The sequence below is a fragment of the Lycium ferocissimum genome, chromosome 6, assembly GCF_029784015.1.
Source record: "Lycium ferocissimum isolate CSIRO_LF1 chromosome 6, AGI_CSIRO_Lferr_CH_V1, whole genome shotgun sequence".
In the NCBI taxonomy this organism is placed as follows: Eukaryota; Viridiplantae; Streptophyta; class Magnoliopsida; order Solanales; family Solanaceae; genus Lycium; species Lycium ferocissimum.
This window is the reverse complement of record NC_081347.1, coordinates 16,983,961-17,002,942: the sequence shown is the minus strand read 5'-3', so window position 1 is coordinate 17,002,942 and position 18,982 is coordinate 16,983,961. Positions and strand designations below refer to the sequence as shown.

General features: G+C 37.1%; 1 protein-coding gene and 2 pseudogenes across 1 annotated transcript; 1 reads left to right on the top strand and 2 right to left on the bottom strand.

Moving 5' to 3' along the window:
* The first annotated feature begins 6,894 nt into the window (after positions 1–6,894).
* On the top strand, positions 6,895–12,532 carry LOC132059437 (leucine-rich repeat receptor-like serine/threonine-protein kinase BAM3). Its single transcript, XM_059452062.1, has 2 exons — positions 6,895–9,774; positions 12,045–12,532. Exons 1-2 carry the CDS (start codon positions 7,218–7,220, stop codon positions 12,380–12,382), a joined length of 2,895 nt encoding a protein of 964 aa, XP_059308045.1. The 5' UTR covers positions 6,895–7,217; the 3' UTR covers positions 12,383–12,532.
* A 2,957-nt stretch (positions 12,533–15,489) lies between these two features.
* Positions 15,490–17,107, bottom strand: LOC132060702 (cytochrome P450 71AU50-like; annotated as a pseudogene).
* LOC132060703 (cytochrome P450 71AU50-like) lies at positions 15,502–16,095 on the bottom strand (annotated as a pseudogene).
* Positions 17,108–18,982: the final 1,875 nt, after the last annotated feature.

The following is an 18,982-nucleotide window of genomic DNA, read 5'->3' as shown; positions in this document are numbered from 1 at the left end:
ATTGTCAAATTTCGAAAGTGCTAAATTAGAAAAGTGTGAGCCTTGCTTGGGCACGGAAAACAAAATAGAGTTTCTTTCAAGTCTCATCCTCCTTCAAGAAAGACGAGTTGCTTGAGTTGGTGCATTCAGATTTATGTGGTCCAATGAAGACAGGACTTTGGGTGGTGCACTTTACTTCGCTACCTTTATGATGATTGCTCAAGGAAACTTTGGGTCTACGTCTTAAAGACTAAAGACCAAGTGTTGGGTGTCTTTAAGCGGTTTCGGGCCTCGGTTGAAGAAACTGGAAAGAAGCTGAAGTGTATTCGTACTGATAACGGTGGTGAATATTGTGGACCGTTTGACGAATACTGCAAGCAACAGGGTATCAGACACCAGAAGACTCCTCAGCTTAATGGTTTAGCAGAGAGGATGAACAGGACCTTGATGGAAAGAGTCAGATGTTTGCTTTACGGAAAACAAAGTTAGAATTCCTTTTGGGGTGAGACATTGTTGACCGCCGCACATGTTATTAATCTATCCCTGCGGTTGCTTTGCAAAGTGATGTTTCAAACGGAGTTTGGTATGGCAAGGATGTTTCCTATGACCACTTGAAAGTGTTTGGTTGCAAAGCTTTTGTACATGTCTTAGAAAAAGATGAGAGGTCAAATTAACTGCCAAGACAAGGCGATTACATCTTCATCTATGACCTTGATGAGTTTGGTTACAGGCTATATGATCCAATTGATAATAAGCTCATAAGAAGTCGTGATGTTATCTTCATGGAGGATCAAACCATTGAAGATATTAACAAAGCGGAGAAGATAAAATCTTCAAGTTCTGAAGGCTTAGTTAATCTTGATCAAGTCCCTCATACAAATGTTGATGACGTTGGTGGGCTCGATGACGATGGTGATGCCCAGAATCATGTCCCAGATCAGCATGTTGATGATGAAAATGATGCTGCTATTGATGAGGTAGATGCTTCTACTCATGAAGTCGTGGATGACTCGGATATTCCCTTTAAGGTCTACTAGACAGATGTTCCTTCTTCCCGTTATTCACCTAATGAGTATGTATTACTCACGGATGGGGGAGAACACGAATGTTATGAGGAGGCCATGGAAGATGAGCACAAGGATCAATGGATTGAAGCCATGCAAGATGAGATGAAATCTACGCACGAGAACCATACTTATGAGTTGGTGAAATTGCCTAAGAGCATGAGCTTTGAAGAACAAATGGGTGTTCAAAGTTAAAGCGAACACTGACTTGAAGCCCGTATACAAAGCTAGATTGGTTGTTAAGGGATTTGGTCAAAGGAAAGGTATTGACTTTGACGAAATATTTTCTCTCGTGAAAATGTCCTCCATTCGGACGGCTTTTTGGTTTATTTGCTAGTCTTGATTTGGAGATTGAGCGTATGGATGTGAAGACTGCTTTTCTTCATGGTAATTTAGAAGAGGAGATTTATATGGAACAACCCGAGGGCTTCAAGGAAAAAGGTAAAGAAAATTTTGTATGCAAACTTAAGAAGAAGTCTATATGGATTGAAGCAAGCTCCCGGACAAATTGGTACAAGAAGTTTGAGTCTATGGGGGAGCAAGGCTACAAGAAGACTTCTTCAGATCACTGTGTGTTTGTACAAAGATTTCTCATGATGACTTTATCATCCTTCTGCTATATGTGGATGATATGTTGATTGTAGGCAAGAATGCTTCCAGGATTGACGAGTTGAAGAAACAGTTGAGTAAGTCTTTTTGCAATGAAAGACTTGGGTCATGCTAAGCGATTTTGGGCACGAGAATTACTCGTTCAAGAGATGAAAGAAAGCTTTATTTGTCACAAGAAAAGGTACATAGAACATATACTAGAGCGCTTCAATATGAAGAATGCTAAGTGGGTTAGCACACCCTCCTGGTCATCCGAGCGAGCAAAGATGTGTCCTACAACAACGGAGGAAAAAGAGAGAATGGCCAAGATTCCTTATTCCTCTGCCATTTTAAGTTTGATGTATGCAATGGTATGCACTCGACCGGATATTGCTCATGCGATCGGTGTTGTTAGCGATTTCTCTAAAATTCGGGGAAAAAGCATTGGAAAGGTGAAGTGGATACTCGGGTATCTAAGAGGAAGCTCGGATGAATGCTTGTGTTTTGGAGGATCAAATCCAATTTTGAAGGGCTATACGATTTCGATATTATGTGTGACCTTGATAACGAAAATCCCTCGGATATTTGTTTACTTTTCGGGGAGCTATATCATGGCGGTCGAAGTTGCGAAGTGTGTCGACCGTTCTACAACGGAAGCGGAGTATATGCGGCGACTCGAAGTTGGCAAAGAAATGATATGGCTCAAGAGATTCCTTCAAGAACTTGGATTGCAAAAATGGAGTATATTGTCTATTGCGGCAGTCGAGTGCAATAGACTTGAGCAAGAACTCGATGTACCATGCGAGAACAAAACACATTGATGTCGGATATCCGGATTCGTGATGCTACGGAGACAAAAAGATTCCGATTGAAGAAAATCCACGGATGGAAATGCGGTGATATGATGACAAAGGCGGTCTCAAGGCAAAAGCTTGAAGTTTGTTCCAAGCTAGGTGGTAGAGCTCTCGGTGATTCACAAGAACATTCTTCCCCATGTCGCGTCGGAGGGGGAGAATTGTTGAGTAGGTCCCTCAGACATGTGGGGCCCACCAGAGTTGAATAGTAAATACGCGTGGTACTGTTCACGCGTATAAAACGCGGTTTACTGTTTGCAACTGTTCACGCGGTTTACTGTTCACGCGGTGATACTGTTCACGCGGTGTACTGTTCACGCGGGTTACTGTTCACGCGTTTTCTGAAGCTTATAAATAGAGTTCTAAGCTTCATTTGGAATGACACCGAAAAATCTCAGACAATACATCTGAGTGAGAGCAAAGTGAGGTATACCATAGACTGTGTAAGAAAATAGTCTGTGAAGAAAAATAGAGTGTGAGTGATATTGTAGTAAGGTGGGAAAATCAAAAGAGTGTTTTTTCTTTTGTGGGTGTAGTGGTCTTAGGAGTATTTATACTCGTTACTACACAGTGTAAAATTCCTTACTATAGTGATATCAGCTGCTCCTCTTGGCCGTGGTTTTTCCCTTATTCAGAAGGGTTTCCACGTAAAACCTTGGTGTCATTATTGCTGCATTTTATTCTTGCTAATTTAACCATAAATTAGTGTTCCGCGTTTATCACTAATACCGTGAATATTATTTTTGCGGGGCTATTTTATTCCCAACATGGACTAAATTATATCCCACCATCCTTAATTACCAATTTCGATTTCGAACCATAGGAATGAAAAGCTTTTGGCTTTCTGTCAGTGGTGGAGCCAGGATTTCCGTCGAGGGATTCAAAATATAAAAAAGTAAACATACGAAGAAGCCTAAGGGTTCAACATCTACTATATATACATAAAAAATAATTTTAATCTTGTAAAAACAGTGGCGGAGCCAGGATTTCCGCCTAGGGGTTTCAAAATATAAAAAAGTAAACATACGAAGAAGCCTAAGGGGGTTCAACATCTACTATATATACATAAAAAATAATTTTAACCTTGTAAAAATAGTGGCGGAGCCGGGATTTCCGCCTAGGGGTTTCAAAATATAAAAAAGTAAACATACGAAGAAGCCTAAGGGGGTTCAACATCTACTATATATACATAAAAAATAATTTTAACCTTGTAAAAATGGTATTTTTTTTTTCTGTCGAGGGGGTTCGAATGAACACCCTCGGCTCTATGTGGCTCCTCCACTGCTTTCGGTAAGAATCATTCACCCCTCTTAGTGGACCTACTGGATGTGAAAAAGAAAAGAGATTATGAAATGAATCAATAATCCTATTTTTATTTTTTTTGTAAGACGTTCTAGAATCCCATTACACCTTGATAAGTTTATATGCAAAAACAATTTAGTTGCGGATTCATCTGAACCTACTATTTTTGACATGAAAGATAAATTTATGTGTAAAAATATATGAAATTTACAACAAACAATAGATCTGAATCCATAATTTTAAAAATATAATTGCACAATAAAACTTAAATCCTGGATTCACGTCAAATGTGGAGCAAGTAAATATATTACCAAATTAATATACCCAATATTCCATATATGAAGCTATCTTTTCTTTAATTTGAAAAGGGGCCTGAGAGAGATATGGTAAGAGAGCGGCGCTACAAGAATATTAGTACTGTAATAACTTTCTTTAATGTACAAGAGGGGTATCTTATCTTTTGCTCTTTTTTTTTTTTTTTTTTTTTTTTTTTTTTTTTTTTTTTTTTTTTTTTTTTTTGTGAACTGTTTAAAGTGAGAGGGTAGTGGCTGCTGCTCATTTCCATGCAAATTTTTGTTAATAGATTACTAAAAAGCTGGTCCCTCGACCAAAGTATCTGTACCTAGTTCCCATTACATGCATAAAGCTACAAAAGAGATGACCGATTTCTCTTTTTATTCTCCAACGCCAGGGGTATCATATGTTCATTTACAAATTATTTACAACCCCCAAATGGCGTATTCGGAATTTGAATATTTAAAGAAATGAAGAAATTACAGTTATAATAAAAATCATAATAATGAAATACTCCCTCCGTCTCAAATTATTTGTCGATTAGTTTGTTTGTTTTACACACCCTTTAAAAAATATTAATTAGGAAGGATATTTAATAACTTTACCCTTATTTATGTCTACTAAATTGTATTTTCTCTTCATTAAATGTTCACTCTATTTATGTATCATCTCAATTATTGACATAATTCTATTGAGGGTAAAATGAGGAAATATAATTAATTGTGAATTCTCTAATGACAAATAATTTGAGACAACTATTTTTTGTAACCAAGATAAATAATTTGAAAATGAGTAGCCAAGAATTGAAAGGGAAAGTGGGAATTGAGGTGGGTATTAAGATCTGAGTTTCTTTGTCCAAAATTTGTGTTTATTTTTTTTTCCTTCACAAAATTCACGAACAGGTATTTTCTTTGCTGGATTTATATACATATATATGTGTATATTTTGGTGAGGGGTTTTCTGGGTTCTTAGTTTCTTGTTATTTTTGTTGAATTTGGCCTCTAAATTTGGTATCTGAGATGGCGAATTGGGACAAAAATTAGTCTATGTAATCAGGTGTGATTCTATGTGAGCTGTATCTAATTAATCAATTTATTTCTCTCCAACATTTAGTTCAACAATGGTGGTCATGACAATGAAGTGTAAATGGAATGGATGAGGTTGTGGCAATGGAGAAAAGGTCATAAATAGTCCCTTATCTATGGGAGTAGGTCTAAAATGATCCCTTAACTATATACTTACCGGTTTTAGTCCTTTAACTATCCAAAAACTTATCAAATTTGGTCTCCATATATTTTTTATACAACAACAGACAAACTCATAAACCTTCGTGAGATTAATCGTTAAACCATTCCTCGTACCTATATTTCTCTCTCTCGCTTCTTTTTCCTCAAGTTCATTCTTTAACCTCAACTTTTTCCCGAAGTTCTTCTTCGCGTTTCGTAAATCGACGGGTCGTATCGGTTAAAACCGACCCGGTCCGATTTGCTTTGTTAAAAAAAAACCGACGGTCTCACGTCGATTTTTTTTTTTTTTTTTTTTTTGAAAATTAAACAATGAAATGTAGGAACTTGGAGTCAAACCCGGGTATGTTCCTTGGCATTAAAGGGCTTTACCACTAGACCACTGATATTTTTTGTTCATATACTTACATTGATTTAATTTATACTGTTTTTTCGCTCTAAAAACCGACGGACTCCGTCTCCGTCGGTTTTTTATAAAAAAATAAAAATAAAAAACCGACAGACTCCATCGGTTTATTTTAGAAAATAATATAACAAATAATTATATTTTTTCGCGCATTTTTGTGCAAAAAATAATCGACGCAGTCCGTCGGTTTTCTTAAAAAAAAAAGATTTAAAAAATTATTGAAAAAACCGATGATATCCGTCTTTCCGTTGGTTTTTCCATCGGTTTTTTTTCCGTCGGTTTTACCGCTTTTTAGTAGTGTTTGAGAAGAATGTTTATGTAAATTTTTTCTGCGCCCGAGTCTTTTTTTTCGAATTTTAGAGACTCGAGAGCCACACCGTGCCGTATCGTTTTTTTTTTTTTTTTTTTAACAAGAGGAACTTGAGGAAAAAGAAGCAGTGTATATAAAATATAGTTTTATGAATGATTTAATGATTAATCTCAAAGGTGTTTATGAGTTTGTACTGTGCTTGTATAAAAAATAGATTTGAATCAAATTTGATAAGTTTTTGGATAGTTAAAGGACTAAAACCGATAAATGTATAGTTAAGGGACCATTTTCAGACCTACTTTATGCGATAATATGATTATTTACGCTTTTCTAAGAATGGAGAAAAAGGTACTATTGGAGAAGACAACAAATAAAGAAAAAGAATTTAAAAGTTAAAGATAAAGTGGGACCACAACTTTCATTTATCTCAAAATTAAAAAATTCGTATAATTAATATATCAAGAAAATAAAATTAAGAGCATTAATTATATGTTGGCCATTAAAAAAATGACATGATTTATCTATTTTTAAAATCATTTTTCTCTTCTCACTCACCTTTAGGAAGGTATTCTCTCTGCCATGTCACCTCTTAGGGGATATTTAATACACTATTGACAAGAATAACGGTACTTAAATATCCGTAAAGTTAAATCACTAAAATGAGTTTTGGGAGCAAGTTAAGGGGGATTTTATGTATTTTCTCGGAAGTAAAAAACCAATTACATTAACGTTCTATCGTAACTATCAATTCAACTACAGCAGCTCCATAGTGTAGCTATCAGCATACAGGTTAGGGGGGGGAAAAGAAAGAAAAGGATGAGTTCATGTTGTGGACACACAAGTAACTTTGCCTTAAAAAGCAAATGAATTCAGAATGTAGTTGCTCAAATGGTATGTTGCAATGCATCTTTATGTTAAGTTTGCTTTTTCTTTAGCTTTTGCTTTTGCTTTTCCTTTTCCTTTTCCTCCATAAAGTTAAAGATGATGAATCCAAAATACAAAGGAAAAAATTAAGATTTAAAATGGGAAAAGCTAGAGCTACAAATCAACAACATCCAAGGCCGAAACTTACCATCATTCTTTCTCAATATCAGTGGAATCCTTCCAAATACCTGCTGCAGCTTCTTCTCTTTGATGTTTCCCAAACTATTCTAACTTCAATTACTAAGCATCTAAATGGCTGCTTCTGGCAAAAGTCCCTTCTTTTTCACTTATATCCTCGTCGTGTTCCTCGTTTCTCCTCATGTCATCACTTCATCTCAATCCCATAATCTGTTTCTGAGTCGACAGGCCAAGATTCTAATTTCTTGGAAACAAGCATTTGTAGCCTCTGTTCCTAGTACTCTGTCTAGTTGGAACATGTCGAGTTATATGTACGTCTGCTCTTGGACCGGCATCACTTGTGACAACACCAAATCAGTAACCTCCATTGATATATCCAATCTAAACATCTCTGGCTCTCTCTCACCTAATATTCACGACCTTACTAGACTTCAAATCCTGAATATTTCCAACAACTTGTTTGGTGGAAACTTGAGCTTGGAGTTTCCGAGGTTTAAGGCCCTTCAAGTGCTGGATGCTTATAACAACAATTTCTCTGGCCCACTCCCCTTGGGGGCCGCTCAACTTGTGCAGCTGAAACATTTGGATTTCGGGGGCAACTACTTTTCGGGGAAAATTCCTTTGAGCTACGGTAGTTTTGATCGACTTGAGTTCCTGTCTCTTGCAGGAAATGACTTGCGAGGTCCTATACCTCGTGACCTGGGCAACCTTACAAACCTCAGGTGGCTGCAACTGGGTTATTTCAATCAGTTTGATGAGGGGATTCCACCAGAGTTAGGAAAACTGGTCAATTTGGTTCATTTGGATCTTTCCAGCTGCAACTTGAAGGGTCCGATTCCAGCAGAATTGGGCAATCTTAATATGTTAGACACTCTCTTCTTGCAAAAAAATCAACTTACTGGGGCGATTCCTCCTGAGCTAGGAAACTTGACAAGATTGAAATCTCTTGATATCTCCGTCAATGAACTCACAGGAGAGATCCCAATTGACTTCTCAGGACTAAAGGAGCTCACCTTGTTGAACCTTTTCATCAACAATTTTCACAGTGAGATTCCCCAATGCATAGCGGAGCTGCCAAAGTTGGAAATGTTGAATCTTTGGAGGAATAATTTCACTGGATCCATACCTTCGAAGCTTGGGATAAATGGTAAACTGGTTGAGATTGATCTTTCCAGTAATAGACTCACTGGCCTGATACCAAAATCTCTGTGCTTAGGGAGGAATTTGAAGATCTTGATTCTGCTCGATAATTTTCTTTTTGGACCTTTACCTGATGATTTTGGGCAGTGTCATAGCTTGTCCAGAGTCAGAATGGGACAGAATTACTTAAGTGGATCAATACCAACAGGGTTTCTTTATTTGCCAGAGTTGTCACTGGTAGAACTGCAGAACAACTATATCAGTGGACAACTCTCAAACGAAAAAAGCTCAGCATCTTCCAAACTTGAAGGGCTGAACCTGTCAAACAATCGCTTGTCTGGTACACTTCCCAGTGCTATCGGAAACTTTTCAGGGCTGAAGAATCTTCTATTAACAGGAAATGGTTTCTCGGGTGATATTCCTTCTGATATAGGCAGACTGAAAAGCATCTTAAAGCTGGACCTGAGTAGGAACAACTTCTCTGGTAGAATCCCTCCTCAGATTGGTAACTGTCTTTCACTCACTTACTTGGATTTGAGCCAAAATCTACTTTCTGGTCCTATCCCAGTTCAGATTTCTCAAATTCACATCCTAAATTACATCAATATTTCCTGGAATCACTTCAACAAGAATCTTCCCGAGGAGATTGGCTCAATGAAGAGCTTAACTTCTGCAGATTTTTCCCACAACAACTTATCTGGATCAATACCTGAAACAGGTCAATATCTATTTTTCAACTCAACATCTTTCATTGGCAACCCTTATCTTTGCGGATCCTACTTGACTCCTTGCAACATTACATCCAACTCACCATCAAAACTTGGTTATGGAAGTGACAACAAAACTAAGGTTCCAACAAAATACAAGTTTATATTTGCATTTGGGCTCTTAGTCTGCTCCCTCATTTTTGTTGTCCTAGCAATAATCAAGACAAGAAAGGGGAGTAAGAATTCAAATTTGTGGAAGCTGACAGCATTTCAAAAGCTTGAATTCAGAAGTGAAGACGTCTTGCAGTGCTTGAAAGAGAACAACATCATAGGGAGAGGTGGAGCAGGGACAGTGTATAGGGGAACTATGCCTAATGGTGATCATGTGGCAGTGAAGAAGTTGGGAATAAGCAAAGGCTCACATGATAATGGCCTATCTGCTGAAGTTAAAACATTAGGAAAGATCAGGCATAGGTACATTGTGAGACTGCTTGCATTTTGTTCAAACAAGGAAATCAATTTGCTTATTTACGAGTATATGCTAAATGGAAGCTTAGGTGAAGTGCTTCATGGGAAAAACAGCGGACATCTCCAGTGGGATACCAGGCTAAACATAGCCATAGAAGCTGCCAAGGGCCTTTCTTATTTGCACCATGATTGCTCCCCCATGATAATCCACCGCGATGTCAAGTCCAACAATATATTGTTGAATTCTGAATTTGAAGCTCATGTTGCAGATTTTGGATTGGCCAAGTTTTTTCATAATAACGGTACCTCTGAGTGCATGTCCGCAATTGCAGGCTCTTATGGCTACATCGCTCCAGGTAATTCTTCTTCCCATTAATTTTGCATCTTGAATTTAAACCTGTAATTTTTCCATAGATTGGTGGCTCCTTCGGTTCATATTATTGTCTTTTAAAGTTTTGGCACACCCTTAAAGAAGACATTTAATAGCTATAGTTATAAGAATATTTGTTTAAACTATTATTTGTCTCTCCCTTCAACCTTTTACTTAATTAACATCTACTAGTTGGAGCAGTATTAATTATTATAGATTTGGAAAAAACGGTACCTAACAAGTGGCTTGTTATTTTTCTAAAGCATCAATTTTTTTTTTGAAATAACCTCAATTTGCTAAAAACGACTTATATTTCGGGAAGGACTCGAAGTTAAAGAGGAACTATGTTTTAGAATAGGGGCGGACCTATGTATAATTAAATGGTGCTCTAACACCCGTTAAAGCCTACGTAGATTAGGTATAATAATATAAGAAATATATGAAATTTGGGTATAAATATTAAAAAAGCACCCTGAAAACCAATAAGATAAGTGGGTGTTTCTGCGATGAAAGCGAAAATTTTTATCTAGGGGTTCAAAAATTCTAAAAGGTGAATACACAAAGAAGTCAGGGGGTTCAACATCTACTATATATACATAATAAAATAATTTTAACGTTGAAAATACACTGTAATTTTTCGCCGAGGGGGTTCAGAACCCCCTGGAGCTAATGTGGCTCCGCCACTGGTGCTCTGGTTTTTGTTAGTAATCTGTATTACGAAAATATTCTGAAACAATAACTTTGTAAAAAATTCCAGAAAACAGTAAACTTTGTAAAAGCAGAAAGTATAAACCAAAAACTGGAAAATATCAAAACAGTATCCAAAAAATATTTTTAAGGAAGAAAATCGAACCCAATGAATGCACAGTGTGTCCTAAAACCACGGTGTCAGCGAACCACTAAACGGTAGTAAATTACACTAGAATTTATTTGTTCAGAAAAAGAAAAAGTTTTGAAGTTCAGAAAATACGTAAGGAAAAATCTGAGGAATCAAACGAATTTATAGCCATGGATTTCTGAAGGTTTGCAACCCTTTATAAGGGTCACTTTAAAAGTGGCGGGAATTTTAAATAAAATCCGAGAAAGAAAGAAACGGGTCACTAACGGGTCGGTCGGATAATTTAATTAATTAGCGCTTTAAAAGTGATCGGGAATTTTAAATAAAATCCGAGAAAGAAACGGGTCGCGGGTCAGACACGCGGATCCGAGTCACTAACGGGTCAGGATCTAGATAATTTAATTAATTAGCCGAAGCCGAGCCAAGCGACGACGACGGCGCGAGGGGAGACCCTCTTCTTAACCATTTAGCAACAAGAAGGAGTGCTTCTACTTTTAAGTAGGAGAACTTTTCTTCCCACTACCAATGAGGGACAAATGCTTATTTCATAAAGCAAGAGGAACAATTTCATTTTTCCTCCACTTCTTTTCCTCCATTTCCCATTCAACCTATCAATTAAACCAACAGTTTTTAAGTGGAACTTTAAAGGTTTGAATGATAGGACGTCGTGTTTGACCCTCTACTGAGCGTTTCAATTTTTAGTAATAATAATAGTTATTGCAGTTATTTTTAACTGTTGCATGCCAACCCACCATCGTTAAATCCGGGTCATACTGTTTTAGATCCGCGCTGAAATTCAAGTGCTACTAATAAGTGGTTGGAATCCTGAAATCTCAATTTACAGATACTATGCAAAACATAGAACACAACCTGAGGTTTCTTTCTTGAACGAAGAAAAGTGATTGCAGTAATTTCCAAGAAAAGAACGCAAACATTAATAAAAATGTCAATAGCTTTTTTTTTTTTTTTTAAACACAAACATTAAGGTAAATTCTCTGTAGCTTTTAAAGTAAATGTATATATATATATATATATATGTTCTACTGAGATGTAGTGATGAGGCTAGTGGTACTGTTCCTCTTCTCTTCGCTAGATCATAGAATTATTAAGAACCTTGAATTCATAAAAAGCAATCACAAGAAACTTTATTTGACCCAAAACAGGAAAATCTATCTGCCCTAAGAGTGCAGATTCTTACCCAAGCCTTACTTTCTCCAAGCCCCATAAAGAGGAGCATGTTTGTTTCTTTTTTAGTTGGCAATTTGTATACTTTGAATATTCTTGTACACCTGGAAATTAATTAATAAATATAGTGGAAGAGGGAATAACTTTTACCCTTTCAGATTATGGATCTATAGTGTAACACAGAATACTACAAAGTTTTATTCCTTACTTGTTCAACTTTTTCTTTTGTATAGAGTATGCATACACGCTGAACATAGATGAGAAAAGCGACGTGTATAGCTTTGGAGTGGTGCTATTGGAGCTGATAACAGGGAGAAGGCCAGTGGGGAATTTCGGAGAAGAAGGATTGGACATCGTACAATGGGTGAAAAGGGAAACAAATTGGAGCAAAGAAGGGGTGGTGAAAATCTTGGATGAGAGGCTAAAAAATGTTGCAATTGGAGAAGCCATGCAAGTATTTTTTGTAGCAATGCTGTGTGTTGAAGAGTACAGCGTTGAGAGGCCCACCATGCGGGAAGTAGTCCAGATGCTTTCTCAAGCTAAACAACCAAATACTTTCCAAATCCAATGATATAATTGTGGCTGCTATTTCTTATAGAGTATCTTTTGTTACTATTATTAACTTGGTTTCCTTTCTTTCTTTACTTGTGTGTGCTTGGCAAGACCTTGTCATTTGAAGCTAACTCCTCTTGCAAAAAGAGGTGGTGAAGTTCACAACTAAGATTTCCTTTTAATTATTCAACTATAGTTGCCAGCGATTAATCTTAGCACATTCTTACAAATAAACAGAAGTGACAAATATCCAGCACTAACGCAGACTCATAATCTTATAGAATTAACTATAAGTGAATTTAACAGGTTAAGACGAATATTCACAAAACATGGCATACTGAACGAAGGGATAGCTAGAAACAATCAGGAGATGTACTCAACTAATAATAGTCACATCGACTATGTAGCTAAGAAGCAGAAGTATATATTATTGTCCGTCTGTTTTTTTTTTTTTTTTCGAAACTTGCATTCACGTTTATAGTGTCCCTTCCTACCAAATTGATAACATGTCTTTCCTTTCTTTGGATTGCTAGAACTGGCTTTGTTATAATTAGAAGGGCCTCTGTATCAGTAAACTTTCCTTTGTTTGCCCCATTTTTTTGATCATAAGTTTTTTGGTTCCCTTCAACAAAATTCACTTTTTGTTCCGGATTCAGATACATGCTTTTTAAGAAGACTTCTAGTCTCTTCTTCAATTCGCAAGGGTTTCTGAATCTGTTAAAGGAAAAATCTTTTGTGGTATGCAGTAATTTCTTCCTGTAATCATTCCAACTAGAAGAAAGTTTTGCAGTTATTCCTCCCACTTGTAATGCTTCAGGAACTACCACTTTAAGATCTTTAAGTTTGGAAACAAGAACTTGCAGTTCATGGACTTGGTCAATAACAGAAATATGATCAACCATAGAGAAATCAAAATATTTCATAATAAGGAATTTGTCCGCACCTTGTCTCAGTGTCATGATTGATAAAGATTGGATCTTTACTGTATTTCCGATTGATAGCTGCTTTGTGATAATTGATTTGAGCTATTTATGCATATCTTTCATGATTTACCTGTTTAGAGACTTATTGAGCTGTTTACATCGTAAATTGCAGACTTTTCTACTTTGCTCTATTATTATATTGTACAGGTTAATGGGAATTTAATGTTTTTATGTGACGTTTGCTACTACTCTGTTGGGGTGGTCAATGATACTTGTTGAGTACTCCTCGTATTCACCCCCTCTCCTTCATGCACTGCGTTTACAAGTTCGGACACGAATATCAGCGGAGTTAGAGAGTGTGCCAAGATGATTGATCTAGCTTCTAGTGATGAGCAACTAGCTTCTAGTGATGAGCTACTAACTTCGTACCCAGAAGCGTGGAGGTTTCCTATTTACTTATTTTGTTGTTCTTTCCCTTCAAACAATATATCTTATTTATTTTCTTAGACAGATGTATTCTTATCTCTAGTGGCTCATGGCTAGTGACACCGGATCTTTTTTTTTTTTAATATTAAGCCATCACCATTAGGTTGTGAACCTATGGTGTGGGGGGTTTGGCTTGACCCCTACCATGTATTATATAAGTAAAGATAATTTACAATGACTAGAGGGGGACATGGAACCTTGCCTCTAGTCTACAAAAGAGATTGTAAAAACAATCTAAAAGGGAGGAGATAGCCAAATGAACAGAATCCTCCCTAGCTATCAAGATATTCTAGCTTACAAAGAAGTTACATTTTTCAAATCTTCTTCTAAAAGTAGGAAGTTGTTGCTTATCAAGTTGAATTAGCCCCTTGACTTCTCTTGGTAAATCCCTTTGAGAAAGATATAAGGTCCTCCTTCTACTTGTTGAAGCCATTTTAGCAAGGAACGTGGAGGCATCTTTAAGAAAGCCATTTGTGGTGTTGATGATGCCTTGAGCTTAGTTGTCCGTATCTTTGTTGAGCAACATCTTGACTATGAGTTGGGAGTCTAGCTCAATTTCATTATCAAAGCCATGATTCATATCTAATGCCATTATGCTTCTGCCATATTGTGACTCTCACAATCCACAGAGATAGAAAAAGCCATTATTAGATCCCCTTCCTCATTTCTTAGAATGCCACCTATACCAGCACTGTTAGTAATATCCACAAAACGCCATGGAGTCTAAGTTTAAACCATCCATCTCTCCGGTTTTTTCAATATGATGCATTTTAGCTAAGTTTTTGACAGTTACACGGTTGCCTTCTACATTGATGTTGGGGACTTTCATGTTCAGTGTGATTTGCATTTCCATCTTGTATAAATCAAACTTCTTTTGTTCCCCAAATCTGCAAGAACTCCAAGCTTTCCATATCTCCCACAATATCATCATTGGAGCAATCTGCATAGTAAATTTGTGGACCTTGTTTTTGGCTTTTCTATTCCACCATTCTTCTCCGAAATGAATATTGTGATGTTTAAAGCCCAAAGGGGCACCAATTTTGTTCCAGATGATGAGCAACCTTTCCTTCAATAAAAGCATTGAGGTGTTTCATCTTGTGGAGAAATGCAACTCTCAGCCTTTTTTTTGAAGCCTTGTTTACCGAATTTAGCCACAAGATCTTTGAAAGGTAATTAAGGAAAGAGATCTTGAAGGGAACTGCATTGTGCCAGATCCTAGTAATCAAAGGTGCTTTTTGTCTAAGACTTCTAATAGTGACACCGGATCTTGAATTGGATTTTTTAGACGTACTGGCATGTTCCTCACATTTTCGTTAGGCTATTGTTTCTGTTAGACTTTAATAACTCTCCTTGAATTATTATCTCGATCGCTTATTGGGCTGTGGTTCACCTGATGCGGGAACAGTTAGGTACTTAGGATAATTGGGTCTTCACAGTGACGGTTCTTCAGTGTGGAACTTTTATCTTTTGACTTGTTAAAACTCATGCAAAAGGAAACAAGAAAATAGAGGTCAATTGTCTATGTAATGAGAATTTTTGAAGATACAAATCTATTAGATATATACTGCCAATGCAGTATTCGTAGAATAGCAACTGAAATCAGACAACAATCACAAAACTATATAGTCGAAACTTCCATTATTGCTTGTGTTAATCCTATTTGTGACTAAATCAAACAAAAGGTAAAGTCCAGGAAGACCAGTTCTCTTACATCTGTATTGTATTTGCATCATTCCTTTAGTCTATAAGTGGGAATAGCCATCAAAGGCTTTTTCTACACGTTACTAACCCAAACTGCTCATCAATGTCTAAATCACAAGACTGCATACCATTTGGAAGCTCCCAATCAAAGCAATGCACCAATTGTGCCACCACAAAGCGAACGACAGTAATTCCCAACTGCATTCTGGGACAGCTTCTCCTGCCCGAGCCAAATGGTAAAAGTTGAAACTCACGTCCATGAATATTATACTGCTCCCAATAAATCTCAGGCAAAAACTTCTCAGACTCTTGCCAAACATTTGGATACCTCTGAATTGCGTAACAATTTATCATGATTCGAGATCCCTTTTGTATGTGGAAACCATCGACTACACAATCTTCCATGCATCGTGATGCATTATTGGCACTATGGAATGAAGCCTCAGGCCCTCTTTTACAACCATGTCTAAGTACTTTAAGTTCTTCAAGTCTGATTCTTCTACCATTCTTTCAAGACTTACAACTTCTTCTTATTCTTTTTGGAGTGTCTTGGGTGCCTAAGAAGCTCTGTAAGTATCCATTCCACTGATGTTGCTGAAGTGTCCATTGCTGCCATAAGCATGTCCTGTATAGTAGAAAAGGAAACAGGGAAATTAATTAGTAGAAATCAGATTCAATCTTCAAAATCTTGTGGTATGTTGAGCTTATACTAGTAATGATAAAATGGGATGGAAATATATAACAAGAGGATAGCTTTTATATGTCGACGATCAAACTGAAACTCTGCTTCTCCTGATTGCAAAATGTCCATCATGGTGCCAATAAAGTCCTTAGTTTGCTTCTTCTCATGAGAATGAACATGTTCATCAATAATCCTCTCAAGAAACTCATCAAACACTTTTGAAAGATCCTTGAGCTTGCAAGTGAGTCCCTGGAGATCAATAAAACCGAGGAAGGGGAAAAAATCTCCGAGATTTGGTGTTGCAGCTAAATGCACAACATCTTGAACTACAACTTTGAATCCCCTTTTGTCCAAGTCCTCATTCATGTACTTCTTTCCAAACACCATTATGCAAGTCAAGTTAGCATTCAACGACATAATCTTTCCACTAAGATCAACAGCTACGCGATCATGAGCTTCCTTTTTAAGTGATTCAATAAGAAGTTCAACTTCTTGCTTTGTAATGGATTGAAATGGACTTATCTTATGACTATTCAAGAGGTGCACAGTGCACAATTTGCGCATGTTGCGCCAATACGCACCATATTTTGCAAATATCAAATTCTTCTGGCCATAAGCCAAATATTGAGATGCCTCATGATGAGGCCTGCTAGCAAAAATGTGATCATATGTCTTGAGGACCTTCTCGGCTGCATCAGCAGACAAGGCGGCACTAGCCCCAATCGCATGTACATAAAAGGACCATGTTTCTTGGCTAGTTTTCGTAAATCTTGGTGTGGATTTTTGCCTAACAAATGAAGATGTCCTAAAATGGCAAACCCTTTGGGACCTAGAGGAAACCTTTTTCTTTTCTCATACAAGGTATGTACAAATAGAGCAACTATAAGAGTTGCCCATATCAAAGCCATGGCTCTTAAGACTTTGTTAACTTCTAAGAGCTCTAATGGAAGATGATAATTGTTGCGTCCAAATGCACACGCAAGTATACGTGGTCGTACAAGTAATATAGTGATTATATAAAATCGGATGTCGAACCCACAGGGAGTTATGATTAACCGTCAACTAAATTAAACTATCCAAATTATCTATACAAGAGATGAAATTCGAAGATTGTGATTATAAAAGATAAAAGAGACAAATAGTGAACTTCAACAAAGAAAGAGCGGGTTTTTATATTATCAATGAGACGAACGTTCCAGGGTTGCGGTTGGTTCACCAATCCTGTTGAGTTTTCGAACTATTTCCCTTTAATCCGAATTGTCGACGATTGCTAATTTACCGGACGATTAACTCTCGTAGTATTCTCCCGAACTACTACTCGCCTATTCAAAACAGTTCGCCGCCTATATTCCTATGGAATTGACTTGTTAAGAACGCAATTCGTTTATGGTATTTAATTGAACGTGGCGCCTAGGTATATTCCTATCCTAGCCACAAATCCTAGCCCAATTGTAGGGATAATCAGATCACGCCCTCTTTAATCCTTCTCTAATCTAATAACATCTTTCCCAAGCACGTATATTAGATAGTCGATAGAACCTAATCGGTGGCCAAACAATCAAGCAATTATGAAAGAATTAAAGAAGCAATCAAACTCAACAACTCATATTAAGATAAGAAATAATCACCAAACATCAATAATCATGGTTTACCACAACCCTAGAATGAGAAGTTTAGCTCCACATAGACATGGAGGAAAAGCAACAAATCATTCAAAGAAAATATACAAACTAGTAATAAGGAGAAGAAAAGATAAAACCCAATAATCTCGGCCTCCATGGCGGCTCCTACTCTCTAGGTCAAAAGTCCTCTATTCTAATGTAAAAACGCTATTTATAAGCTAGGGAAAATATGAGATAAGTGGGCCCAATCCCGATCAACTTAGGAGAACTGACGCCTCTTGTGCTTTGGTCATGCGTCGCATGGCCATCGCATGACTATGTCTGTGCATCCGCTGTGCTCCGCACAGCCAATGCATAACAGGTCTGAGAATCAGAAAGGGGTATTTTGTGCGCTGGGTGTGCGACGCACAGCCAATGCATGAGACCCTTCAGTGGTCGTATTTTGCCTTCAAGTGTTGCAACCTCCTTCCGCTCACTCGTCCAACCCGCATGGAATCAATTTTTTAATTGTTCGGATTACCCTTCATTGGTCCTTGTTGTACCCAAAAGACTTCAACGTGACCTTCTTTTCTTTTCCCTCTTCTTCAATTTTGCTTCAAATCTCTTCATCTTCACACTATAGTATTTTCAACTTAAACCACCTAGATTCCACAATAAAGCACAAATTAGTCCCATATCACATAGTTAATAGATGTTAGGTGTATTTAATGCATTTAGCTCTAAAATACAGTATAAGTATGGGTAAAAGATGGCGGAAAAGTGTATAAATGCACCGAACATCAATAATAAATATATAGTACTTACTATTTTTCACATTTAAATTTCTTGAAAAGGGTCAAGAAATCTGAATATATAATGCTTGCCAACATTGAAAAAAGCAAATAAAAAAGGGAAAACAAAACATGAACTCAACCGATTCGCCAATGTGAAATTTCCCATTAACAACTGACTTGACCTCTGAGAGGTTTTTTCATTTTTAAATATGGCCATGAGTGAAACAAGTCTCAATGAGCAATGAAAATTTCTTTTGATATGGAATAGAGCACCAACTCCACCATAGTGAGTGATTGACTCAGAACTTTCCTTGCATTCTACGATGGACTTTAATTCTTAGTCTCCCACTTAATTTCCACTCAAATAAAGGCGCTAAAAGTTACATGCATATCATGATTTAATGTCCACTAAATGCTCATAAAATATGAAAC